The sequence below is a fragment of the Cetorhinus maximus genome, chromosome 8 (assembly GCF_964194155.1).
Source record: "Cetorhinus maximus chromosome 8, sCetMax3.hap1.1, whole genome shotgun sequence".
NCBI lineage: Eukaryota > Metazoa > Chordata > Chondrichthyes > Lamniformes > Cetorhinidae > Cetorhinus > Cetorhinus maximus.
This window is the reverse complement of record NC_135886.1, coordinates 48,734,110-48,761,583: the sequence shown is the minus strand read 5'-3', so window position 1 is coordinate 48,761,583 and position 27,474 is coordinate 48,734,110. Positions and strand designations below refer to the sequence as shown.

General features: G+C 46.3%; 1 protein-coding gene across 2 annotated transcripts in view; it reads left to right on the top strand.

Moving 5' to 3' along the window:
* The first annotated feature begins 3,874 nt into the window (after positions 1-3,874).
* Positions 3,875-27,474, top strand: part of LOC144683609 (sphingomyelin phosphodiesterase 2-like) — a 47,836-nt gene continuing 24,236 nt past the window's right edge. The window contains exons 1-4 of one of the 2 annotated variants that reach the window (XM_078546796.1): positions 3,875-4,849; positions 13,668-13,752; positions 14,606-14,664; positions 24,514-24,610. In XM_078546796.1, the coding sequence (XP_078402922.1) occupies positions 14,615-14,664; positions 24,514-24,610 (147 nt within the window). In that variant the 5' untranslated portion in view covers positions 3,875-4,849; positions 13,668-13,752; positions 14,606-14,614. Of the gene's footprint in view, positions 4,850-13,253; positions 13,753-14,605; positions 14,665-24,513; positions 24,611-27,474 lie in introns of those variants that run through there. The other variant, XM_078546797.1, reaches the window with a different exon arrangement.

The following is a 27,474-nucleotide window of genomic DNA, read 5'->3' as shown; positions in this document are numbered from 1 at the left end:
CCGTCGCATCTGTTCTGATGATGCCACTTTCCAAAGCAGTTCCTCTGACATGTCTTCCTTCTTCTTTAAGTGAGGTTTTCCACCCACTGTGGTTGACAGGGCCCTCAACCGTGTCCGGCCCATCTCCCGCACATTCGCCCTCACACCTTCCTCTCCCTCCCAGAACCATGATAGGGTCCCCCTTGTCCTCACTTATCACCCCACCAGCCTTCGCATTCAAATGATCATTCTCCGCCATTTCCGCCAAATCCAGCATGATGCCACCACCAAACACATCTTCCCTTCAGCCCCCTGGCAGCATTCTGCAGGGATCGTTCCGTCTGGGACACCCTGGTCCACTCCTCCATCACCCCCTACACCTCAACCCCCTACCATGGCACCTTCCTATGCAACCGCAGAAGGTGCAACACAACACCTGCCCCTTTACTTCTCCCCTCCTCACCGTCCAAGGACCCAAACACTCCTTTCAAGTGAAGCAGCATTTCACTTGCACTTCCCTCAATTTAGTCTACTGCATTCGCTGCTCCCAATGCGGTCTCCTCTACATTGGAGAGACCAAACGCAGACTGGGTGACTGCTTTGCGGAACACTTTCGGTCTGTCCACAAGCATGACCCAGACCTCCTTGTCACTTGCCATTTCAACACACCACCCTGCTCTCTTGCCCACATGTCCGTCCTTGGCCTGCTGCAATGTTCCAGTGAAGCTCAACGCAAACTGGAGGAACAGCACCTCATTTTCCGACTAGGCACTTTACAGCCTTCCGGACTGAATATTGAGTTCAACAACTTTAGATCATGAACTCTCTCCTCCATCCCCACCCCCTTTCCGATCCCCCTTTTTCCAATAATTTCTAATTTTTTATATATTTTTTTTATATATATACTTTTCTTTTCCCACATATTTCCATTATTTTTAAATGTATTTCCATTCACTGTTTTATCTCTACCTTTTAACCTATTTTGATCCCTTCCCCCCACCCCACCCCCACTAGGGCTATCTTGCTCGTCCTGCTTTCTACCCTTAATGTCATCATTAGCACATTCCTCAGCTAATATCACCACCGTCAACACCCCTTTGTCCTTTTGTCCATAACATCTTTGGCAATCTCTTCTTTGCCTCCACCTATCACTGGCCCTCTACCCAACTCTACCTGTCCCACCCCCTTCAACCAGCTTATATTCCACCTCATTTCTATATTTCTTAGTTCTGATGAAGAATCATATGGACTCGAAACGTTAACTGTGTTCCTCTCCACAGATGCTGTCAGACCTGCTGAGTTTTTCCAGGTATTTTTGTTTTTGTTTCGGATTTCCAGCATCCGCAGTATTTTGCTTTATCTTAGTTTCAGCCATGCTACTCTGGTGAAGTTGGGTCACAGGTCAGCCTCCTTCTCACAAGAAGGAACCATGCAATAATAGTTGAGGCCTGTGGTGAGTTTCACTCTTGCACAGACTGATTCATTCACATAAGATAAAAGCAAAAAACTGCAGATGCTGGAAATCCAAAACAAAAACAAAAATACCTGGAAAAACTCAGCAGGTCTGGCAGCATCTGCGGAGAGGAACACAGTTAACGTTTCGAGTCCGAATGACCCTTCAACCGAACTAAGTAAAAAGTTTTTACTTAGTTCTGTTGAAGGGTCATTCGGACTCTAAACGTTAACTGTATTCCTCTCCACAGATGCTGCCAGGCCTGTTGAGTTTTTCCAGGTATTTTTGATTCATTCGCACACTGGCACAGATTCTCTCATGTTCACACACTCTCGCACAGATTTACTCATTCTCACAGAGACTCTGAAGAAGTCATACGGACTCGAAACGTTAACTCTGTCTCTCTCTCTACAGATGCTGTGAGACCTGCTGAGTTTTTCCAGCACTTTTTGTTTTTGAGACAATATTAAGATGATGGGTCTCTGGCATAAACTACTGTTGCAGCATATAGATTTTTAACCTGAGCCCAATGCTGACAGCCCTGCTTACAAGGACACAATGGGCATTACTTGTCCCATTGCAGTTACTTTCTCAGCAGACAACAGCAGCGCGGAGCACGCTGGGACCTGTAGTCCATTCCTCCGGAAGCACCCATAATGCAGCGCCAAGCGCGGGGTGATCACAAACTACATTACCCGCGATCCACCGCACCAGTGGAGGCCGGCACGATGCCAACCGGAAGCAGTAGAGGGGTGGGACTACATTACCCAATGGGCTGTGCGCGGTGGACAGGAAGCTGAGCAGGCTGAATGAGGAGTTGGAGCAGTTTCGCCGGAGCTGCTGACGGTCAGTACTCGGTACCCGCTCTCGGGGAGGCCCGGGGACGGTGGAGCAGGGCTTGTCGGCGCGGTATCCCTTTAATCAACATCACAGCTAGCCGATGGAAGTGGACGGCGGAAGGAAGGGAATCCAGGACCATGCAAGCTCCGCCCCCTAATCACTAGTGCCGGCCCCACCTCCTCCCCCGGGCCCTCCCCCTCCCCCGGCCCCACCCCCGGACTCTCCCCCAGCCCCGCCCCTCCCCCGGACCCTCCCCCTCTCCCCGTCCCCCTCTCCCACTGGCCCCTCCCCCTCCTTCCCCGACCCCTCCCCCTCCTTCCCCGGCCCCTTCCCCTCCCCCTCCATCCCTGGCCCCTCCTTCCCCGGCCCCTCCCCCTCCTTCCCCGGCTCCTTCCCAGGCCCCGCCCCCTCCATCATGGGCCCCTCCCCCTCCTTCCCAGGCCCCTCCCCCTCTTTCCCCGGCCCCTCCCCCTCCTTCCCCGGCCCCTCCCCCTCCTTCCCCGGCCCCTCCCCCTCCTTCCCCGGCTCCTTCCCCGGCCCCTCCCCCTCCTTCCCCGGCCCCTTCCCCTCCCTCCCTGGCCCCTCCTTCCCCGGCCCCTCCCCCTCCTTCCCCGGCCCCTCCCCCTCCTTCCCCGGCCCCGCCCCCTCCTTCCCCGGCCCCTCCCCCTCCTTCCCCGGCCCCTCCCCCTCCTTCCCCGGCTCCTTCCCCGGCCCCTCCCCCTCCTTCCCCGGCCCCTCCCCCTCCTTCCCCGGCCCCTCCCCCTCCTTCCCCAGCCCCTCCCCCTCCTTCCCCGTTCCTTCCCTGGCCCCTCCCCCTCCTTCCCCGTTCCTTCCCCGGCCCCACCCCTCCTTCCCCGGCCCCACCCCTCCTTCCCCGGCCCCACCCCTCCTTCCCGGCCCCTCCCCCTCCTTCCCCGGCCCCTCCCCCTCCTTCCCCGGCCCCTCCCCCTCCTTCCCCATCCCCTCCCCCTCCTTCCCCGGCCCCTCCTCCTCCTTCCCCGGCCCCTCCCCCTCCTTCCCCGGCCCCTCCCCCTCCTTCCCCGGCCCAAAACTCCCCAACCCCCCTCCCTCCCCTCCCCAACCCCCCTCCCTCCCCTCCCCAACCCCCCCTCCCTCCCCATCACTAGCAAGGCTGGCATTTGCTTTCTAGTCCACTAGTTATCCTTGAGAGGGTGGGTCTTGTTGAGCTGCAGTCTGTGGGGTGAAAGTGCTCCAGTGTTATATCCAGATTGTTAGCTATTCTTTGGTATATTTGCAGTTACAGTCACTGGTTGCTTCCAGTGGGATGCTGTTGTGAATCAGGGGCATGCAAATTTGCTCTTTCTCCATGACTTGTGTAGGCAGCTCATGGAAAAGTATATTAATGAGTGGTTTCAAAACTGGCCTCATCCAGTCTTTCACGTGATCATTTAGAGATCGTTTGAACGTTGCATTGTTTTATGCTTTACTCTATCACTTCCAGCTCTTGGTTTGGTTGCCGGCTCATCAATGCTATTTACATCAATAGCTACACAGAGGCCTTTGAAACAGTCTCTTGTTTTTTTATCTGCTGCCATTGAACTAGTGATACCACTTGTGCAAATGTACAAATTCAGGGTTGCTGAGGAAGAGCCTCCGATTTGTGGTGTGGATTTAAACTTGTTCAATGTTGAGCCATGTAAGTTGAGCCTAATGGGTGGCTGTGCTGTATAGGCCATATGCTGCTGTCAAGTTTGATTCCCGGTCTGTGCTGTTAACTAAAGCCAACCAGGCTATAGTGGAGCTACTCCAAACATCTTTGGCATCTCTGGGCTAAAGAGAGAGAAGTATTCCAGGATTGCATTTCTGCTAAACAGTTAGATAGTGATTATGCATTGTCATTGATAACAGGATTGAGCTTGACTGTGGTGTCTTTCACAGTCAAATAGCTTTCCAGAATTTGCTGTCTAAACTTTCCTGTGACTGGCTGTTATAAGAAAGATCGGGTTGTGAGGCTGGTGCCTGTGGAACTGAAAATTTTGTTTTTAGGAGAGGAAAAGCTGTAATGTGTCAGACTTGGCTCAGTGGTTGTACTTTCATCTCTGAGTTTGAAGCTTGTGGGTCCAAGTCTCACTCTTGAGCGTGTAATCCAGTTTAACATCTTAGTGCCAGACAGAGGGAATGCTGCATTGTCAGAAGTGCTACATTTTGGATGAGATGCCTGTCCTCTTGAGCGGATGAAAAAAGCCCCTGCTACTATTTCAAAGTAGTGTAAGGTAGTATTATTTAACCAGCATACAGGATAATCAGAAATAAATTAATCAGCCATTTATCTCATTGTTGTTTGCTGTGTGCAAAATTGACTGCAATGTTTCCCTACATCAGAACAGTGAGCACATTTCACATACACTTAATTGAATCTTCAGTGCCTTGGGTCATCCTGAGAATATGAAAGTTGCTATTTAGATGGGCCAGATTTCACAGTCAGCAGTGAGGTGACTCCCACAAAGATCTAGCCTTCTCTGTGGAATGGATTTCCCCTTTCCTAACACCAATTTGAATCTAGTGCCAAGTCAAGGGGATCTCCAAGCATCCAGCAAAATGATGTCATCAAACAGGGTAAGTAGCCAGTCAAATTGAAGTATTTTCACAGACAGCAAACTAGGAAGTAAAATGACTGAGATTTTAATTAGAAGTGAAAAAAAAATTAGAGTCAAATAAATGATTAGAACATGCACATAGAGTTGAGGTAGAGGCTGAAATATCATAACCTTTTTAAAAATTTAAAATATGTATTTTTTTAATCAAAATGAAGAAATTTGACATTCCACAAATACAAAATTAGTTTTTCAGGGACATTACTGCTGTTCAGCAGTAATTATGAAATTAGTATACTTTTAAAAACTCAGTTACACCTTATTCAATGTTTTCAAGGGCTTTTACAACCAGACAAATAGAGTATAAGATCAAGTTCACATCAATTTGCTGCTTTCTACTTGATTGCAGTCTGGCAGGGTCTTCAACAGCGCACCCTATGGAGAAGCATAGAATCACTCTGGATTTTAACTCCCCATGTCCAGACTACAGAAGTTGCTGTCAGTTTCAGAGGAGTATTGACTGCAAAAATGGACAGTTTCCCTGTCATTACTATTGCAAAATCTAGGCCTTTTATCTTTTCTGTAATAAAAATCTTATGTTTGCATTCCTTTCTGTGAATTGCTATGTCTACATTTATAGTCCTTGAAAACTTGTCACATTGTGGATGTTCTGATCCCCAATAGAAATGCTGCAGTGCCATCACTAATCGGCACATGTAACTGCAGTGTGACTCGTTTACATAGGCAGTTTCTATTATAAATGCGGATATCATTTAGAATGGATGCATGAGACAAAAAGGCCTGATTTTCGGACATTGTGACTGATCCATATCTGCACATCCTAAGCCAGCTATCCAACATCTACTCTTGGCCCACTTATCACCTGAACACAACACTGGGTCTTGATTCCTTGTGTGCAAAGCCATTGGAAGTTAACTGATGGCAAGAACAAATTCCTTGTAACAAAGAAGATTCCCAATCCAGTCCTCTGCAGTAGATTTACTGTAGCTTCAACCTATCATGTAGATGGATAGGCAAAGCTACAGGACATCTCTCAGACACATTGATAGACAGGAGAGTTTTGTCAAAATTCTTTTAGGTCCCAGTTTTAAACACTGTAACTTAAAGGGGCAGTTCTGCTTGAAATTTTTAGGTGTCTCACCACTGTTGAACCAACATCATAGTGATAACTAAAGTAGGCCATTATGCTGGGAGTCCTTGCTGGCTTTGTGATTGCAGGCTACGTACCCTGATTAGAAGGTCCTTTTTCATTCTCTGCAAAAATGGTGCTGGTGTAGTTGACTGTCATGTCGAACTGATTGAGGACGGATTAACTAAGGTTTGTCATAATCAGGAATGGCTTCATTTATGGTTAGTGATATCAGTTTATTGTCTGTGACATCTTTTGATTATCTGCTCCTATCACTGCTTGCTTATCTCCACAATCACCACACCCTCAACTTCTCTCTCCCCCCGCCCCCCCACCTTAGACCAGCTTATATTTCACTTTTCTCCTAACTATACTCAGTTCTGCCGAAGGGTCATGAAGACTCGAAGCGTTAACTGATTTCTTCTCCACCGATGCTGCCAGACCTGCTGAGTTTTTCCAGGTAATTCTGTTTTTGTTTTGGATTTCCAGCATCCGCAGTAGCTTTTAGCTTTTTGTTTTTATATCAGTTTATTTATTATTAATGTAAACTCAGACCGTGTGCAATGAATAGTCGTGAGTTAGATTGCCTCCAGTTAGGCAAGTGATTTGCTTCCAGTATACAGACTGCAGGCCAGATGCTGTTTATAATGACACCAGCTCTTCCTTCCTTCCCTGTAAGGAGATGGCTCATTCGGCACTGCGCCTCTCTCTCATTGAGTGTCACCCATGGCTTAGATGATAGCACTTTCACCTCAAGTCAGATGGTTGTGGGTTCAAGCCCCAATCCAGACTTGAACATACAACCTGAGGTGACACTTGCATTGCCGTGCAGTACTGAGGCAGCGCTGCATTGTGGGAGGTGCTGAATTTCAGATTGGATGCTGTCTGCCCTCTCAGGTGGATGTAAAAGACCCCATGGCACTATTCGAAGAAAAGTAAGAAAATTCTTCCTGGTGCCTGAACCAATATTTATCTTCAATCAATATCACTGTTCATCGTCATATTACTGTTTCTGAGGCTTGTTATGCACAAGGTTTCCTACTTTAAAACTGTCTCCAAACCACAAAATTACTCAATTGGTTTAAAGTGTTTCAGGACATTTTGAGTTTGTGATAGGCACTTTATAGATCCCCTGTACAAGGTTTCTATTTTGTCTTTTCTAATATGAAATTAGTGGCGTATCCCATTTCCCAGAGTGGACTGTGTTTCTTCCTAATAGAGACAAAACTGTAATATGGGAAGATTAGTTTAAATCATGTTCTCAAGAAAGCCTTCCTTCTCCTGCCATGTTCTCAGTACTGTCGGTAAGGGAATGCTTTTGAAACAAAGCCTTTGTCAGAACAGGGGTGAGTATGATAGTACATGCAGAAGAAGATTGTTTCCAACAAGGCCGTAGTTTCCTAGAGCAGTAACGGAAATTACAGAGTGGTGTGAAAGGCTTCTCATCTCTGTCAAGCTTTTCGAAATGAATAGGTTTTTGTAAAACGTGAGGTAAGGTTGTACTTGGCAGTACCAGAACTGTAAACCAAAAGAGTACAAAATAAGATTCCATGCTGTTACTTAGAAAGAAAGTTGCATTTTAGACGCTAGTGTGTGAACTAGCTTGGAGTTGTGGGACAGCTTGAGATCCCCTTGACCTGGTGTCAGACTGAAATAAGCATCAGGGAAGGGGAAATCCACACACAAGGATCGCTGGATCTTTGTTGGCAACTTTGTTGTCAGTAGTAAGTCGCTTTGCTGCTGACTACACAATCCAGAACAATGTGCGGAAAATGTGATAATGCAGTCCCGGCTTAGACATGAGGAATGGCCCCTGGGTGAGTTACTGGTGATGAGGGTTGGGGATGGGGGTTTAGGGAAGTGCAATTTCAATTTTGTGAGTAGTTGCTCTTATTGGTAATTTTGACCATATTAGGGAATTGATGCCAATGTTAATTATATGTGTGCACAGCGCATTGATTTTTACTCGATGGCTGCCACTTGGCTGTGAAATTGTACCTGGACAATATCCAGGCTTGGGCTGACAAGTGGCAAGTAACATTCACACCACACAAGTGCCAGACAATGACCATCTCCAACAAGAGAGAATCCAACCATCGCCCCTTGACGTTCAATGGCATTACCATCAATGAATCCCCCACTATCAACATCCTGGGGGTTACCATTGATCAGAAACTTAACTGGACTAGCCATATAAATACTGTGGCTACAAGAGCAGATCAGAGGCTAGGAATCCTGTGACAAGTAACTCACCTCTTGACTCCCCAAAGCCTGCCCACCATCTACAACCCCTTTTGGGTTTTCCTTTCTTCGACCCACCAATGCTTTCTCATGCACTCTCTTAGCTTTCCTCATTTCCTTTTTAAGTTCCCTGCTGCACTTTTTATCGTCCTCTAGGGACTCTGCCGTATTGAGCCCTCGATATCAGCCATAAGCTTCTCTTTTTTTCTTAATTGTAAACTTTATGTCCCTTGACATCCAGGGTTCTCTGGACTTGGCTCACCCCCTTTGTCTTTATGGGAACATATTTGCCCTGTACTCTCCTATTTCCCCCTTGAATGCCTCGCACTGCCCTGACACAGTTTTATCTGCAAGTAGCTGCTCCCAGTCCACTTGGGCCAAATCAGATCACATCTTAGTAAAATTAACCTTTTCCCCAGTTTAGAACTTTTATTCCCAGCCCAGCCTTATCCTTTTCCATAACTTGGTTAGATTTAGGATAGTTATGGTCACTATCTCCAAAATGCTTCCCTACTGATACGCCTTCCACCCGCCTGGGCTCATTTCCGAATATTAGATCCAAAACTGCCCCCTCCCTTGCTGGGCTTTCTATGTACTGGCTAAAAAAGTTCTCATAGAGTTATCCAACACAGAAACAGGCCCTTCGGCCCAACTTGTCCGTGCCAGCCATCAAGCACCTATCTATTCTAATACCATTTTCCAGCACTTGGCCCATAGCCCTGTATTCTCTTGGATGCAACTTAAGAATTTTTCTCCCTCCTTACCTTGAACACTAAAGCTATCCAAGTTAATATTTGGGTAGTTAAAATGCCCTACTATTACTGCCTTATTTATTCTTACACTTTGAAATTTGATTACATATCTGATCCTCTATCTCTCCCTGACTGTCTGGGGGCCTATAGAATGCACCCTGGCGCCGCACCCTGGCGCCACCCCCCCTCAGGCCCGCACCCTGGCGCCGCCCCCCCCTCAGACCCGCACCCTGGCGCCGCCCCCCCTCAGGCCCGCACCCTGGCGCCGCCCCCCCCCTCAGGCCCGCACCCTGGCGCCGCCCCCCCCTCAGGCCCGCACCCTGGCGCCGCCCCCCCCCTCAGGCCCGCACCCTGGCGCCGCCCCCCCCCTCAGGCCCGCACCCTGGCGCCGCCCCCCCCCTCAGGCCCGCACCCTGGCGCCGCCCCCCCCCCCTCAGGCCCGCACCTGGCGTCGCCTCGCACACAGATTCACTCATACACATACATGCAGACTCACACTCACAGACCCATTGGCACACTAGCACACACTCACTTGTACACTCGTACAGACTAGCACAGATGCGTACAGAGTAGCACAGATGCCCACAGACTTGCATACTCGCATAGACTCACTCACTCGTACACTTAAACAGACTCACTCACACAGAGACTCTGAGACTCGCACAAATACACTCACTCGCTCACAGGCTCATTCACTTTTACACTGGCGCAAACTCTCTCACACGCACGCAGACTCTCGCACGCACGCAGACTCTCGCACGCACGCAGACTCTCGCACGCACGCAGACTCTCGCACGCACGCAGACTCTCGCACGCACGCAGACGCTCGCACGCACGCAGACTCATCCGCACACTTGCACAGGCTCGCACAGATGTACACAGACTTGTAGACTCGCACAGACTCACTCACTCGTACACTTAACAGGCTCACTCACACTCGTACAAATGCACCTCCTCCCTCCCGCATGTGCATAGGCGTGCATGCCTCCTCCCTCCATAGCGCACGCACCTCCTCCCTCGCACACGTGCCTCCTACCTCCTCTTTACCATTCTCTCTCTTTAGGGAATACAGTGAATGTTCATAGGATAGGATCACAGGAATCAATCCAATGAGGAGATATTGACTAGAATGGGCCTATATTTCCTGGGTTTTTGAAGGTTGCAAGGTGATCTGATTGATAATTCCTTATCTATGATTCTTAAGGACTTGGCAAGTTAGATGCTGAGAGGCTGAATCCCCTAACTGGAGAGTCAAAAACTCTGGGCATAGTCTCAGGATAAGGGGTCAGCCATTTAGGACTGAGACGAGGAGAAATTTGAAGAGAAATGAGGAATCTCAATCAGTGGAGTTCTCTGTCCAAAGGGGCTGTGGATGCTCAGTTGGTGAGAGTATATTCAAAGTTGAGATGGTAGATTTTGGGCATAAGGGAATAAGCGATTATGGCCATAGGGTTGGAAAGCGGAGTTGAGATTGAAGATCAGGCAAACCTTTTTGAATGCTTTGACAGGCTTGCTCAAGTGCTTCCACACCCTTATGCTTCTACCCTTGACCTTCTACTCACGCTCGTTCTTTTGATAGAAAAAAGTAAGAGGAAATGTATTTTAATTTTTTTAAATCTCCGACATGCACTAAATTCTAAAGGAATGAGATTCCACACTTGTAAAATTACATGTACAGTACCAGGGAGGTAGCTTGGCAGTAATTAGGCAGTGAAAAATTCACTGACACCTGGATGCATCAACTGGATGTTTCCTTTGCCATGATTAGTGAGTATGTGCTGCAGCTTCACACCCTTGCATGCCAATTTCACTGCTGAGTCTATCACCGAGGTTCTGTGGTAGTGCAGCATATGGAGGAGCTGAATAACTCAGACAAGAAATTCCAGCTTTCTGCATTTAACTGTGCATGTCCAGAGTCCAGAAGATACTGTCAATATTTTTTCCATCTTAACGGTGAGTGCTATTTGTTTTTCTCAGCACAAAATTTGCATCAGTGGGTTTGGTGTGGAGGAAGTGGTTATGTCCTCTTGCCTGGTATTCCATTGATAGACTTCATTCCCAGTACTGACATCCCTCCTTTAGGGGTACATTTGAACATCAGACAACAGTAGTACAACTGTTGAGTTGGAAAGACCGGTATAATTTATTTCCGTGGGTAGCCAAAGAATTGGTGAATTGTGGTTTTTAAAAAAAATTTATTTCAGGGGATGTGGGTGTCACCAGCTACGCCAGCATTTATTGCCCATTCCTAATTGTCCTTGAGAAGGTGGTGTGAGCTACCTTCTTGAACCGTGGCTATCCCTGTTAGAACCATAGAAAACTACAGCACAGAAAACAGGCCATTCGGCCCTTCTAGTCTGTGCCGAAATATTATTCCGCTAATCCCATTGACCTGCACCCAGTCCATAACCCTCCAGACCTATATATAGAACTCTTCTGTAGGTACACCCACAGTGCTGTTAATTTTAATTTATTCTGTTATGGGATGTGGGCGTCGCTGGCAACACCAGCATTTGTTGCCCATCCTTAATTGCCTTTGAACTGAGTGGCTAGGCCATTTCAGAGGGCAGTTATGAGTCAAACACATTATTAGGAAGAGAGTTTCAGGATTTTGTCCCAGCGACAGTGAAGGAATGGCGGTATAGTTCCAAGTCAGGATGGTGTGTGGCTTGGAGGGGAACTTGTAGGTGGTGGTGTTCCCATGTGTCTGCTACCCTTGTCCCCCTAGGTGGTGGAGGTCACAAGTTTGGAAGGTGGTGTTGAAGGAGCCTTGGTAAGTTGCTGCACTGCATCTTTTAGATGGTACACACTGCTGCCACTGTGCATCAGTGGTGGAGGGGGGGAATGTTGAAGGCGGTGGATGGGGTGCCAATCAAACGGGTTGCTTTGTCCTGAATGGTGTTGAGTTTCTGAGTTTTGTTGGAGCCGCACTCATCCAGTCATGTGGAGAGTATTCTATCATTCTATCTTGACTTGTGCCTTGTCAGGGGGTGAGTTACTCATCGCAGAATTCCCAGCCTCTGACCTGCTCTAGTAGCCACAGTATTTACATGGCTAGTGCAGTTCAGTTTCTGGTCAGTGGTAGCCCCCAGATGTTGATAGAGGGGGATTCACCCATGGTAATGCTGTTGATTGTCAAGGGGCAATGATTGATTCTCTGTTGTTGGGAGATGGTCAGCGGCCGCCACTTGTATGATGCGAATATTACCTGTTTTGCAAATTTAGTCTGAGCAACTTCAAAAAACCAGCTGAAAGAAAGAACTTGCATTTATAGAGCAGCTGGTCAGGCCCTCGATATCCCAGAACGTTTCACAGCTCCATCAGCAGCAACTGTAAGCGGTACAGGAGCCATAATTTTCAAAGTGCAGTTAATTCATTGCAACAAACACAACAGCCAATTTATACACAGCAAATTCCCACAAAACAGCGGCTGGATGGCTGACTGGATCATCTGTTTTTGATGTATTGGTTGAGGGAGGAATCTTGGCTCGGACTCCAAAATGCCCTGATCTTTAAAGATTTGTGTTTTAAGAGGCATTCAAATTTGAAAGTTTGGATAGAGTAAACAAAGAGAAACTGTTTCCATTAGCAGGAGGGTCAGTAACCAGAGGATTCCAATTTACGATAACTGGAAGAAGGAGAATTCCCTCTCTGATCCATCCTATTATAACCTTTAGCATCATGTATGATTTCATTCCCCTCTAACACACAGGAATGCTACACGCTTCAGTCCACTAGCACCCAAGAGCACCTGATCCAACAATCAATCCATCACCTTCTCTGCAGAGATTGCTCCCAGCCACAGGACCTCAAGAGATGCAGTGAGAAGGATGGATAAGGAAAATGTTTTGATACATTGAGTTGTTGCGATCTGGAATACACTGCCTGAAATGGGGTTGGAAGCAGATTGAACAGTGACTCTTAAAAGTGACTTGTTGAAAATGGGAAATATTCAGCGCTATGAGGTAAGAGAAGGAGATTAAAGCATGACGTTTAATAAGCAGGCTTGATGGGCTAAATGGCCTCCTTCTATGCTGTATGAATTTAGGGCCATAGGATCTTTTACATCTACCTCAACAGGCAGGCAATTTAAAGTTTCATCATGTGATGTTGTAAATGCCAGAGATGAATGGGGGAAGCTATGATATTTGAGAGTGATTACAGGACTGTACAAGGGAAGCTTGATGAAATTTCTGTTGCGATATACTCTGGATGACTTCTCACATTTAGGTTTGACTTCATGGGCTGATATTTGATGCTGTTTTTGGTTAGAGATCATATCTTTTATATCTTTGCAAAAGTTCATTTTGTTGGGCTGAGTTTTTCATCTTAATTACCAAAATATGCCCTGGTTTTTAAACAGGACCGTTTTTTTTTAACCTTTCCATTGTGCCACTGATGTCCTGTGACTGGGTGCTATCACTGTAGACAAGGTGATGACTTGATTATTGGATCCTGGCTGCCTGTGGACTGAAGCATGTAGGCTTCTGCTGCGTAATTCTGCTGAGGAAGCACTGTGTGTTAAAGGGGAAGTGAAATCACACTGCAGCATCACATGATACTAAACATAATAGGATGGATCGGAGAGGGGGACAGGTGTTTGCTCCTAGTTGCACCAATCATCCATGGTCTCATCTGTATGATTGCCTATATCCCTCATTTATCTCCAATTCCATATTTTGCTTATATCCCATCAGTCGCCGCAACACTAATTCATTCTGAGAAGCTCTTTGAGACTTTCAACGACACAAGGCACTATATAAATGTAAGTATTCATGTTTTGTACTTTTAAAATGCTGGTTAAAGGTGACGTGGGATGTGCCATTTTGAGTGGCACTTCCTGAGGTGTTGGAGGTTTTTGACCACAAGTGCAGCTAATTTCACTTAGAGGAATTACTAAACCTGATGGCGTGAAGACTATGTGCCAATATCAGTAACGATGCGGCTGAGACAACACTTTCAAATCTCATATGCTGATGGGTACTTTTCTCTGTTGGATAGCTGCGTTCAGGGCAGCAGAATAGGACAGGCAGGATGTTCTAGCTACAGAAATCTATCTGTTTTAAATAGTGGAGCCAAGTGTGGGCTAAACACAGTTTGAAGTAAGGAGACTGTGGGGATGGGTTCAGGCATCAGCTTCTGGGAGAGAGGAGGCTGCAGATGGATGCAAGTGTGAGCTAGCTCTTGATGCGAAACACAAGGAGTTTAACCAGAAGGAGACGGACATCTGCAGGAGGCAAAGGAAAGAGACTAATGGAGGTTGTCACAACTGGGTGATCTCTGGAGCCCCCTGGGCATGATCGTGGCACCTGTTAGCCCACCCACCGAGTTCTAGGCATTGTGAAGATGGGGAAAGAAAAGCAAATATAAATATAAAACATAATAAGATGATCTCATTTCAAATATTTTGGGTGCGTGTCTTAAAAAATATTCATGTCAATTCCCACAAGCACTTTAAATTGAGCGAGGGGAAAACAATTAATTTTTGGTGTGTATTAGCTTGAACTTTGAGATAAGCTGTTATGCATTTGTCCATCTCACTCGCTGTGTCAGATAAACAGAGGTCTTATGCTGCAGAAATGTAAAGTAATTTTCTTTCTTTTTATGAAGTACCTTTGGTGTTTGACCTTGTGAGCCTGTCACCATGTCGGAGGCACCTGCTGTAAGGTTCAGAGTGTTCACTCTCAATTGCTGGTAAGTCTTGAGTTTTTCCTGCAGTTTATTGTGCTGACCAGGACCTGTGTTCTGTGTGTTTGAATGGGTTGTGAATTTTACCCTCGGAACCTACCTCGACCCCACCCCTGTTTCAGCCTTCTTGCTCAGTATATTCAAACAGTCCCTGCCACCTCACTGTGCAGTGTTGCTTTTATAAAGGCAGCTTTTTTGGAACCTTTAGGTAATTGGTAAAAGGAGCAAAAGGAAGATTAGATATTTTTCTTATACGGCGAGTTGTTATGACCTGTAATATACTCCTTGAAAGGGTGTGGAATAGCGACTTTCAAAAAGAAATTGGATAAATATGAAATGAAAAATTTCCAGGCTATGGGGAAAGAGTAGGGGAGTGAGACTAATTGGATAGTCCTTTCAAAGAGTCAACACAGGCACAAAAGAGCAAATGGACTGTCCTGTGCGGTATGACTCCATATGCATTATTCAAATTTAGATATGCGCGCTTACTACTTGTCACAAGCAGACATCTTTAATTTTAGTGAGCTTTTACCCACATGTTAAATATGTTATACCATCCTTTACATTAATTAGGTTGGTTGGATCTGCCATTCAAGTTCAGTATTACACTGGTCACCCTTTCAATTTTGTTTCCTCTCGTTGCGGCCTACAGTCCCTTGGGCACCAGCAACCTCCCAGTAACTGATCTTCCTGTGTGTGCCTCGATGGCAACTCTTTGTAGGATCTGTGGTGAGGCATCACTGTCAAGCCAGAACCTTCCCCGTCACGATGTCTGCATGTACCCTTCCCAGCAGGAGGCACTGAGTAGCAGTTAAAAGTAGGTGCTGTAAACTGCAGGGCTATGGGCCGGGTGCAGGAAGGTGGGATTAGAAAGAGCACCTGGGTGTCCTTGGGCTAGCATGGACAAGATGGGCTGAGTGTGCTGTAACTTTTCTATGGTCCTAGCTGTTGGTTAAAACTATTTTTTTTCTATGTCCGTTTTCCCTACTGCACCTTCCTTCCAGCCGAGGGATATTCAGGCCAATGATGAGGCCTTTGCTGGTGTTTGGTCGAGATCTACATATTCCCAAAAGCAGCAGTAACCCAGAGTTGGCAGGTCTGCCCAGGGCTATAGGCATTTGTGGGAAAGAGGAGGAAGGCATATGGACATATTGCTGTAACCTATCCAACCCTTCCTATTCTTCCCACGTTACAAGTTTTATGTAAGAGTATTTTTTAAGCCACAGCAGGATTACGTATTTACCTAGAATTACATAGAATCTATAGCACAGAAAACAGGTCATTTGGCTCAACTAGTCCACATGAGTTTCCTCCCACCCCTCATCATCTAATCCCATCAGCATGTCTTTCTATTCCTTTTTCCCTCAGGTGCTAATTCAGGTTCCCCTTAAATGCATCTATACTACTTGCCTCAACTACTTGTTGTAGCAAGTTTCACATTCTAACCACCCTCTGGAATGGTAGCATTGTGGCTGTGTTACTGGATTAGTATGCCAGGGGCCTGAACTAATGATTCATAGAGGTAAGTTCAAATCCCACCATGGAAGCTGGTTAATTCAGTGAATGTTCTAAAAAGCTAGTAACAGTAATGGTGACTCATGAAGTAATCAGATGTTGTAAAAGCCTATCCTTAAGGGAAGGATATCTGTTGTCCTTGCCTGGCCTGATTCCAGAACCACAGTGTTGTTACGAAACTGCATAATAAGAATAAAACCAGACATCCAGCATCGACCTAGCCACTGGATTCAGACACGACGAAGGCTCACCCAGCCTAGTTGAACCTGCAAAGTCCTGCTCTAACATCTGAGCACTTGTGACAAAATTGCTGCCCACAGACTAGTCAAGCAAACAGCCTGACATGCTCATTAAAGCTTATCTTAGGACAATGTTCCATACTTCTCCAAACCACCCCTGGGTATGTGCTTTCCCACCTGGAGGACAGAACAGCTAGAGGTGGAGGCAGCAATGGTATATGGGGAGAGGGTAGTGGTAATGTCGCTGGACTGGTAATCCAGCTTTGGGGACATGGGTTCAAATCCTACTATGGCAGCTGGTGGAATTTAAAAATTCAAATAATAAACTTGGAATGTAAAGCTAGTCTCAGTGATGGCTCACTAATGTTCTTTAGAGAAGGGAATCTGCCATCCTTACCCAGTCTTGTCACATGTGACTCCAGATCCACAGCATTGTGGTCGACTCTTAACTGCCATCTGAAATAGCCTAGCAAGCCACACAATTCAAGGGCAATTAGGTGTAGGCAACAAATGCTGGCCTTGCCAGTGAAGCCCATATCATCCCACAAAAAAAAAAATACGTTGACTACATTGACTGTAGACCTCATGAAGATTCATGGCATCATGTCAATGATCGACACAAAAACCTCATGCTAATTATGACCTACTTCCTGCAATACTCTCTATGTTGAACACCTCTTGGAAGAAACGCTGAGGGTAGCAAGGGAACAGGATATGCTCTGGGTGGGGGGCTTCAGTTTACATCACAGAGTGGCTGATGTAGCACCTCTACTGACCAGAGCTGGCTGAATCCTGAAGGACATAGTGCAGTGTGGGAATGTGGGAACAGATCTAGCAGCTCAAAACTGAGCATCCATAAGGTATTGTGGATGCTGAGCAGCAGAATTGTATTCCACCAGAATATATAACTTTATGGTCTGACATCCACTTCAGTCTGCCATTACCATCAAGCCAGGGGCCAACCCTAATTCAATGAGGAGTGTAGAAGAGTATCCCAGAAACACCACCAGGTGTGCCTGAAAGTAAGGTGCCAACCTAGGGAAGCTACTATACAGGACCACATGCATGCTAAACAGTGGATGCAGCAAGCTATAGCCAGAGCTAAGTGATCTCACAACCAGGAATCAAATTGAAGCTCTGCAGTTATGTTGCATCCAGTTGTAAATGATTGTGGATAATTAAGCAACCAACCGGAGGAGAAAGTTCCACAAACATCCTCCACACATCCTCAATATTAGGGGAGTTCAACATATAAATGCAAAAAACAATACTGGAGCATTTACAGCCACCTTCAGTCAGAAGTGCTGAGTGGATAATCCATCTCGGCTTCCTCCTGAGATCCCCAGCATCACAGAATCCAGTCCTCAACCAAATTGATTCAGTCCATGTGATATCAAGGAATGACTGAAGGCACTGGATACAGCAAAGGCTATGCGCCCTGACAACATTCTGGCTATATTGCTGAAGACTTGTGCTCCAGAACTAGCTGTGCCCCTAGCCAAGCTGTTCTAATACAGCTAAAACACTGGCATCTACGCGACAAAATTGTCCAGGTATGTCCTGTCTACAAAAAGCAGGACAAATGCAATCCGGGCAATTACCACCCCATTAGGCTACTCTTGATCAGCAGCAAAGTGATGGAAGGTGTCATTGGCAGTGTTATAAGCAGCACTTACTCACCAATACTTCCTCACGAATGCTTAGTTTGGGTGTACCAAGAAAAGGTTAAGATCCTGACCTAAGTACAGCCTTGGTCCAAACGTGGGGAAAACAACTGAATTCCAGGGGTAAGGTGAGAGTGACTGGCCTTAACATCAAGCCAGTATTTGACTGAGTTTGGCATCAAGGAACCCTAGCAAAATTGAAGTCAATGGGAGTCAGGTGGTGGGGGGAGGTCGGGGGAGGAGAGCTCTCCACCGGCTGGAGTCATATCTAGCACAAAGGAAAATGGTTGTGGTTGTTAGAGGTCAATCATCTCAGCCCCAGGACAGACTGCAGGAGTTCCTCAGGGTAGTGTCCTAGGCCCAATCATCTTCAGGTGCTTCATCAATGACCTTCCCTCCAATATTGGGTCAGAAGTGGGGATGTTGCCTGGTGATTGCAGAATGTTCAGTTCCACTCACAGGTTCTCAGATAACAAAGCAGTTTGTGCCCACATGCAGCAAGACCTGGACAACAATTGGCAAGTAACATTTACACAAGTGTTAGTCAATGAGCATCTCCAACAAGAGAGAACATAACCATCCCCCTTGACATTCAATGGCAATGCCATCACTGAATCCCTCATCAACATCCTGGGGTCAACATTGACCAGAAAGCATAACTGGACCAGGCACTTGGATACTGTGGCTTAAAGAGCAGGTCAGAGACTGGGTATTCTGCAGTGAGTAACTCATCACCTGACTCCCCAAAGCTTTTCCACCATCCACAAGGCACAACTCATGAGTATTATGGAATACTCTGCATCTGCCTGAATGAATGCAGCTCCAACAACACACAAGAAGGTCAACACCATTCAGCATAATGCAGCTCTCTTGATCATTATGCCATACACCATCTTAAACATTCACTCCTTCCACCAGCAGCACACGGTGGCAGCAGTGTGTACCATCTACAAGATAGACTGCAGTAATTCGCCAAGCCTCATTTGGCAACACCCCCCAAACCTGCATCTCAACTACCTAAAAGTGAACACCAACATCTGCAAGTTCCCTTCCATGTCATAACCCATCCTGACATGGAAATATATCATCATTCTTTCATGATCACTGATGATCACAAGAACTCCCTAACTAATAGCACTATTGAGTACCTTCACTTCATGGACTGCAGTGGGTCAAGAAGGTGGTTCACTACCACTTATTTAGGACAATTAAGGATGGACAATAAATAATGCTGGCCTTGCAAATGATGCCCATATCTCATAAATGAACAAAACAAATCCTGAATTTTCTCTTGAATTTATTAGTAGCTATGGTTATGGGACATAGTTTTGGAAGATTTAGATTTAGCAGTTACCCATCTCTTTGTTCCTGGTTGGGAAATGGGACAGAGATTTTACTGTTCTACAGCATTTGGAGAAGGGCAATGTGTGATGACCAAAAGTAATCCTAAATCATTTTTATGGTTTCATAAAACTACAGCGGTGACCTGACAATTTGGAATAATGCATTCGTGCTTGACGCAACTGAGGAGTTGATTGACAATTCTAGTGTTATTGGGCAACAGTCTAAATGATCTTGGGATTCAGCAAGACATCAGCACTCTTGATGAGCAACTGCTCATACGAAGTGCCAAGTGAGAACAAACTATGTTCCTAGTCCTATCAGATTACTTGGAATATCAGAGTGTTACTTGATCCCAGCACAGCTTGAATTCTGCAATATCACTTTGCCATTTCCTTCCGCTGCCTCTTAGTCCAGACAGTAAGTGTTGACAGGCTATTTAACAGTAGGATGGCAAGTTAGCAATCGTGAGCAGAACGCTGGACTCATTTCTCACCGTCTTCGCTCAGCAACGCCCTCCTACCCCACACAGAAACCTGCCAATTTATAAGGCTGGAGGTATAGGAAATAGGACAAGAATCTTAGAATGATGCAGGATAGAAGGGAGGCATTGAGCCCATCATGTCTATGCAGGCTGTTTGCAATTTGTCCCACACCCCTGCCCTTTTCCCATAGTTCTGCAAATTCTATCTTTTTCAAGTATTTATCCAATTTTCTTTTTGCAAGTTATTTAATCTACTTCCACCACCCTTTCAGGCAGGGCATTCCAGAATATAATAACTCATTGCATAAACAGAAATTCTCCTAATCTCTCCTATACTTGAAAATATGTGTCATCTGGCTAGCAGACCTCCTAGCAGTGGAAACAATTTCTCCTTATTTATGCTGTCAAACCCTTCCTGATTTTGAACCCCTCTATTAAATCTCCTCTTAACCTTTTCTGCATTAAGGAGCAGGTTTTAAAAAATCTTCATGCACAAGAGCATTGGGAGAGTTATCGATAAGTTTAGGTTACCCAGAGATAGAAAACCTTGCTTCGCAGTTGCTGGCAGAGGAGTGGTTCACTTGCCCTTGTAAGATACAGCAAATAATTACCGATAGATAATTAAAGGTCATGTCAGAATTATGACAGTGCCTTTTCTGTATGGCGACATCATTCTGACAACACCGAGCAGTGAATGAAGAAAGTAAAACAGCAGCAAGAGGCAAAAAGCAACACACCAAACATGAGATAAAAGCTACCCAAAGGATGGAGGTCACAAATATGGGGGAAATGAACCAGAGAGGGATTCTGATAAAGGGAATGAATCCAGGATGGGCATTAGTGTGGATGAAACTGGGATTGAAATGCTTGCATTTCATTGCAAAAATTTGAACACCTTTATTAATTGTGCAAATGTTAATATGCTGTAATTTTAAAAATATATTATTCATTCATGGGATGTGGGCTTTGCTGGCTGGGACAGCATTTATTGCTGATTTCTAGTTGCCCTTGAGAAGGCGGTGGTGAGCTGCCTTCTTGAACCGCTGCAGTCCATGTGGTGTAGGTACACCCACAGATCTGTTAGGAAGGGAGTTCCAGGATTTTGACCTAATGACAGTGAAGGAACGGCGATATATTTCCAAGTCAGCATGGTGAGTGACTTGGAGGGGAACTTCCTGATGGTGATGTTCCCATCTATCTGCTGCCCTTGTTCTCCTAGATGGTAGTGGTTGTGGGCTTGGAAGGTGTTATCTAGGGAGCCTTGGTGAATTCCTGCAGTGCATCTTGTAGATTGTATACACTGGTGCCTTTGTGCGTCGGTGGTCGAGGGAGGGAGTGAATGTTTGTGAATGGGGTGCCAATCAAGTGGGCTGCTTTGTCCTGGATGGTGTCAAGCTTCCTGAGTATTGTTGGAGCTGCACTGACTCCAACCAGTGGAGATTTTTCCCCTGATTCCCATTGACTCCAGTTTTGCTCGGGCTCCTTGATACCACACTCAGTCAAGTGCAGCCTTGATGCCAAGGGCTTTCACTCTCTCCTCACCTCGGGAGTTCAGCTCTTTTGTCCATGCTTGAACCAAGGCTGTAATGAGGTCAGGAGCTGAGTGGCCCTGGCAGAAACCAAACTGGGTGTCAGTGAGCAGGTTATTGCTAAGTAAGTGCTGCTTGATAGCACTGCTGATGACCCCTTCTGTTATGTTATTGGTGATTGAGAGTAGACTGATGGGGCAGTAATTGGCCCATCCAAATTTGGATTTGTCCTGCTTTTTGTGTACAGGACATACCTAGGCAATTTTCCACATAGCCGGGTGGATGCCAGTGTTGTAGCTGTACTAGAACAGCTTGGCTAGGGGCGCGGCAAGCTCTGGAGCACAAGTCTTCAGTATTATTGCCAGAATATTGTCAAGGCCCATTGCTTTTGCATGATCCAGTGCCTTCAGCCGTTTCTTGGTATCACGTGGAGTGAATTTAATTGACTGCCTGTTATTTATTAATAATTGTATATAATTTATGGATTAAAATTCTTTCTATTTATTGGTTCTTGGGATGTGAGCATCGCAGGCTAGGCCAGCATTTATTGCCATCCCAAATTGCCCTCAAGAAGGTAGTGATGATCCGCACCCTTGAACCGCTGCAGTCTATGTCATGTAGGTATGGACACAGTGCTTCTTGTAGCGGTTTGATAAAACTGAGCGCCTTGCTATGCCATTTCAGAGGGCATTTAAGAGTCAATTATATTGTTGTGGGCCTGGAGACACAGGGAGGCCAGACCAGGTGTGGATGGCACATTTCTTTCCCTGAAGGACATTAATGAGCAAGATGGTATTTTACAACAATTTGATAGTTTCATTATCATTATTAATGAGACTACCATTTTATCCCAGATTAAGTCATTAATTGAACTTGCATTCCCCCAGCTGCCGCGATGGGATGTATTCCTGTCTCCAGAACATTAGTCCAGGCCTCTGGCCTACGAGTCCAGTAACATCTCTGCCATACAACTGTCTCTATAATACAGCTCACTGTAAATTCACTGGCATGTTTGATACCGAGATGTACAAGCCAGTTAGATCCCTGGTTCAATCCTGTGCAGAGCTAACAGATCTCAACCAAGATGGCAGTAAGGGTTCAACAATTGGCTTTGGTGCCGCTGGGCCAGGGAGGAGAATAGTCAGGCCAGGATCCTGGTTCTTGCATGTGGATGTTAGGAAAGGAGAAAGGAGAGATAACTTGGTATCCTTCATTCACTGTGTGGGCTATCACATGATTAATGGTCATTGACTTTTATTTTCTGTTATGCCTGTTATTTTTAACCATGCCTTCCCCCCCGCGCCCGCCCCTGTTAGTCCCCAGCTATGGTTGAGGAGTCAGGTGAAATTTTTTTTTCTGTTTATTCATTCACAGTTTGTGAATGGCCAGCATTCATTGTCCATCCCTAGTTGCCCTTGAAAAGGTGGTGGTGAGCTGAACCACTACAGTCCATGTGGTGTAGGTACACCTACAGTGCTATTAGGGAGGGAGTTCCAGGGTTTTGACCCAGCGATAGTGTATATAGTTCCAAGTCAGGTTAGTGAGTGGCTTGGAGGGGACCTTGCGGGTGATAGTGTTCTCATGCATCTGCTGCCCTTGTCCTTCTGGTGGTAGAGGTCTTGGGTTTGAAAGGTGCTGTTGAAGGAGCCTTGGTAAGTTGCTGGCCTGCCCATGAGGCTTCGCCAGTACATCTCTGAAACTGATACATGTACAGAACCAGGTAGGTGGTCCATGGGTGTATCCCTCAATGGTTCTCTACCTACTGACTGCTCAATCCTCATTTAGTGTCCCTTACAGCAACATAACGGAGTTTTGGAACCCAGCTGGAATGTGGATGCTGAGCTCCAGGTAGCTGCATTAATGCTGTGGTGTGTGTAACTCCACCCTCTCTCAACAACAGCGACTTGCATTTTTATAGCTGCTTTTAACCTTAAAAAAAATGTTAGTACAAAACGCAATACTGGAGATGCTGGAAATATGAAATAAAACAGAAAATGTTGGAAATACATAGCAAGTTTGACAGCATCAGTGGATGACATCGATGACCTTTCATCAGGAGGAGAGAGAGTTAGAGAGGTGAAGTTGTCTAGGGAGGGAATTCCAGAGATTCAGGCCTGGGCAGCTGAACTCCCCTGGACTGTGTAATGTGCCATAACACAATCCACCAATAAGTTCCCCTAGCACTGCTGTAAATAACCAAACAAATATGTGCAGCTCGGACTGTGCAAAATTCTATTCTTTCCTTTACACTTGTGCAAGAAAATCATTTAAGTGAAGGAAAAATCCATAGTGAGCAAGAAGGTTCTGGTTGTGATCATGGAATAATAGCCCAGAATACTTTTATAGGAACAGGGGAATGTGCAGGACTGGGAGTGACCATTATGATCCAACTAATCGGTCTCAAAGTTAACAAACTCACCCACCCAAAGTTAGAGATACAGGGTTCACTGCTCCCTCCCTCATGCCCATAATCATTTTCCCTGGCAACTATCTGTGCAGTTTCCTCTTGAATTTGCCAACACTTAACAACCCACCTGTTCCCTCTCTTTCTTTCTTTGGAGCTTCAGTCTCAGCTTCTGAATGTAGAGATTATAATGGCATGATGGTGGTTTTATTTGTTTATTCATGCCAATAAATTCTTGAGCAGCTCAATAAACTCTGAATGTTGGGCTTCCTTAGGCTGTGGACTAAATTCCTGAAAACGATGTCATCGCCACTGCTGGCTTAAGCAAATGGGTAGAGACAATAAAACAAAAAAAATTTACAGCTAATCCTTTAACTGAAATAGTTTTGCCTTTAGCAGTGAAAGTGGTGAGCCTTCATCTTCCCCCGCCCCCTCTGGAGACTGGCAATGGTGAGACCACCTCAGCTAAGAGGATGCTCAGGGAGGCCCAGTCAGCTCCCCCTTAGGAAACCTGCAAACTTAGAGCAATGCATTTGATTTTTCCATCAGACACACTTGACTAAAACCTATATGTTGCAAAACTGTACACAGCTGAATTCAGCTGTCATTGTGTTGATATATGAGTCTTGTGTAAAGACAAATACACAACAGCTCTCACCACTCTTTCTTTCTGTTCCAGGGGAATCCGATACCTCAGCAAGTGTTGCAGGGAGCGTTATGAAATGATCATCCAGTTGCTGAGTCAGGAGAAGTACGATGTGGTCCTGCTGCAGGAGGTGAGTGTAGTCTCGCCTGTAATACCCTGCCTGTAATATTCAGCAATTTTGCAGTCTGCTTGTCATTCTGGTTTTAGATCAGGTCTTTTGAAGTCCTTTGTGGGGATGCATGCATTGTCATTGTGAGAGAAAAGGAGACAAAATCAAAACAGACAGCCCAAATACCTCTTTCGGGGTCATTGTTAGGGTGTCATTGGGACCTGTGTATGTCACAACAGAATGACTGTCTGGGTGGGGGAGAAAAATTCAAAATGATCAGTTTTAATGAATGAGAATCAACCTTCCATAGAGTTGGAAAAATGATAAATTACAAAAAGTGATTCTGGAGATGCACTCTTTGGCCGGAATTTTCCGGTCCTGTTGGCGTCGGGCGTCTTGGTTGGTGGTGATGTGGCAAGAAGGCCAAAAATGGGCTTCACGCCATCGCAATCGTCCACTCCACCTGTCAATGGCAAGCCACTTTTCCCACTGCCACACGTCGGGAACCTAATTTCAATACTTTAGCATCTCATTTTAAGCTCTGCCCCTGGAATCGTCCCCCCACTCTGGATCATCCGGGCAATCACATCGACATGTTTCACAACTGTATGTAAGCGATGTGCACTTGGCGAGCTGCACTTCGCTCAGGATTTCAAGGTTTGTTTGCCTACTTTACTTCGGGCAGCACTCATGGTCATCAGCGCCAGGCTTCACAGGCAGCACCACACCACTTTTAGAGGGGCTCACGGTCAGGTCTCTACCTACCAGACCAACTGTAAGGTAGGGGTGGCTTTTCAATGGCTGCAGGGCTGGAGCTTGCTTGGGGAAAGGGGAGAAGCAGCTTCAGCCAAGGGAAAAGGCTGCAGGGCTGGGGGGTGGTTCTGGGGTATCCCAGGGTGTGTGAGGGGGTACTTGTTGATCTGTGCAAGTGGCCTCAAGACGGTGAGGGCTGAGGAGGCAGTCTCCAGAGGAGATGAGTCCAGGCTGTGTATGAGAGAGTGAGTGGTGTTGTCCCTTGAGCTGGGAGTGAGTGAGGTGCCAGTGAATGTATGATGGCCTTGAGTGTGTGAGTTTAGAGTGATAAGGTAGTTGCCTTACCCAGGTGGCACGGATGAGATCATTCATCCATTTTTTGCAGTGGATGGCAAGCCTTTTTGTGCAGCATTGACATTGACCACCTCTGCCACTGCCTCCGAAGCCGGTGTGCTGATGGGCTTCCTATGGCCAGAGCAAGGGTAGAGGACATCACGGCGGGGCTCCACGGTGTCCAGAAGGCATCCAAGTGGTGTGTCACTGAATCGGTGGGGGCTGCACACTCCTTGGCTTTTGGGGCCATGTCTTCACCAGAGCAGTCCTGGGCTGCAAACATTGAGAAGCGCGTGCACGCAGCTACAGTTTAAATATGGCACCCTGCATGAGGAAGCAGCGAGGTAATGGCATGACGGGCAACTCGGAGGCTGCCCACCACTGAGATGGCATGTTTCCTATGGCTGCATAATTAATGAGGTGGGAATAGGATGATACAGCCCGAAAATCTGCCATTGTGGCCGGAGGGTAAAACGACATTTTTCCGCCCGCTACTGCACTTTGGGCAAATCTGGGATGATTCCACCCTTTGAGTCAGAACTGAACCTCAACTTGCAGTGGTACCAGGGAAGCAAATAAGATGTTAGTGTGATACTGTCATTAAAGATGTATTCTTGTAAATAAAATATATAATATGTACAGTTCTCACCTGCACACATTGCATACATTTTAGCGGGCAGCTATCAGTGGCAGTTAATCACAATCATTTTCCATTACCGTAGAAACCAATTACAATGCTGTCTCTTGAATTCCTTTTATTCTTTCACAAGATTTAAGTGTCGGTGACTGGGCCAGCATTTATTGTGTATCCCTAATTGCCCTTGCGAAGGTGGTGGTGAGCTGCCTTCTGGAACCACTGCGTCCATGTGGTGTAGGTACACCCACAGCGCTGTCGGGGAGGGAGTTCCAGGATTTTGATCCAGCTGCAGCATAGGAACAGCAACATAGTTCCAATTCAAGGTGGTTTATGGCTTGGAGGGGAATTGCAGGTGATGGTGTTCCCATGCGTTGCTGCCTTTGTCCTTCTAGGTAGTAGAGGTTGTGGGTTTGGTAGGTGCTGTTGAAGGAGCCTTGCTGAGCTGCTGCAGTGCATTTTGTAGATGGTACACACTGCTACTACTGTGCGTCGGTGGTGGAGGGAATGATTATGTAAGGTGGTGGGTGCCAACCAATTGGGCTGGTTTGTTTTGGATAGTCACAGAGTAGGGTAATAGAGTCATTTATGGCACAGAATGCGACTATTCAGCCCATTGGGCCCATGCCAGCTCTCCATGGAGCAGTCCAGTCAGTCCCACTCCTTGCTCCCTCCCCGTAGTCTGCAAGTTTATTTCCTTCAACTACCCATCCAATTTTCATTTGAAATCATTGATCATCTCCACATCCACCAATCTCAGGGACAGTGAGTTCCAGGTCATTACCACGCACAGATAATTCTTCCCTTACAGATAATGTCCCAGGCACCACCATCACCAGAACAAAAACAGAATTACCTGGAAAAACTCAGCAGGTCTGGCAGCATCGGCGGAGAAGAAAAGAGTTGACGTTTCGAGTCCTCATGACCCTTCAGCAGAACATGAGGACTCGAAACGTCAACTCTTTTCTTCTCCACCGATGCTGCCAGACCTGCTGAGTTTTTCCAGGTAATTCTGTTTTTGTTTTGGATTTCCAGCATCCGCAGTAGTTTTTTGTTTTTACCACCATCACCAGACCTGGATATGTCCTGTCCCACCAACAAGACAGACCCAGCAGAGGTGGTTGCACAGTGGTATACAGTTGGGAAGGAGTTGCCCTGGGAGTCC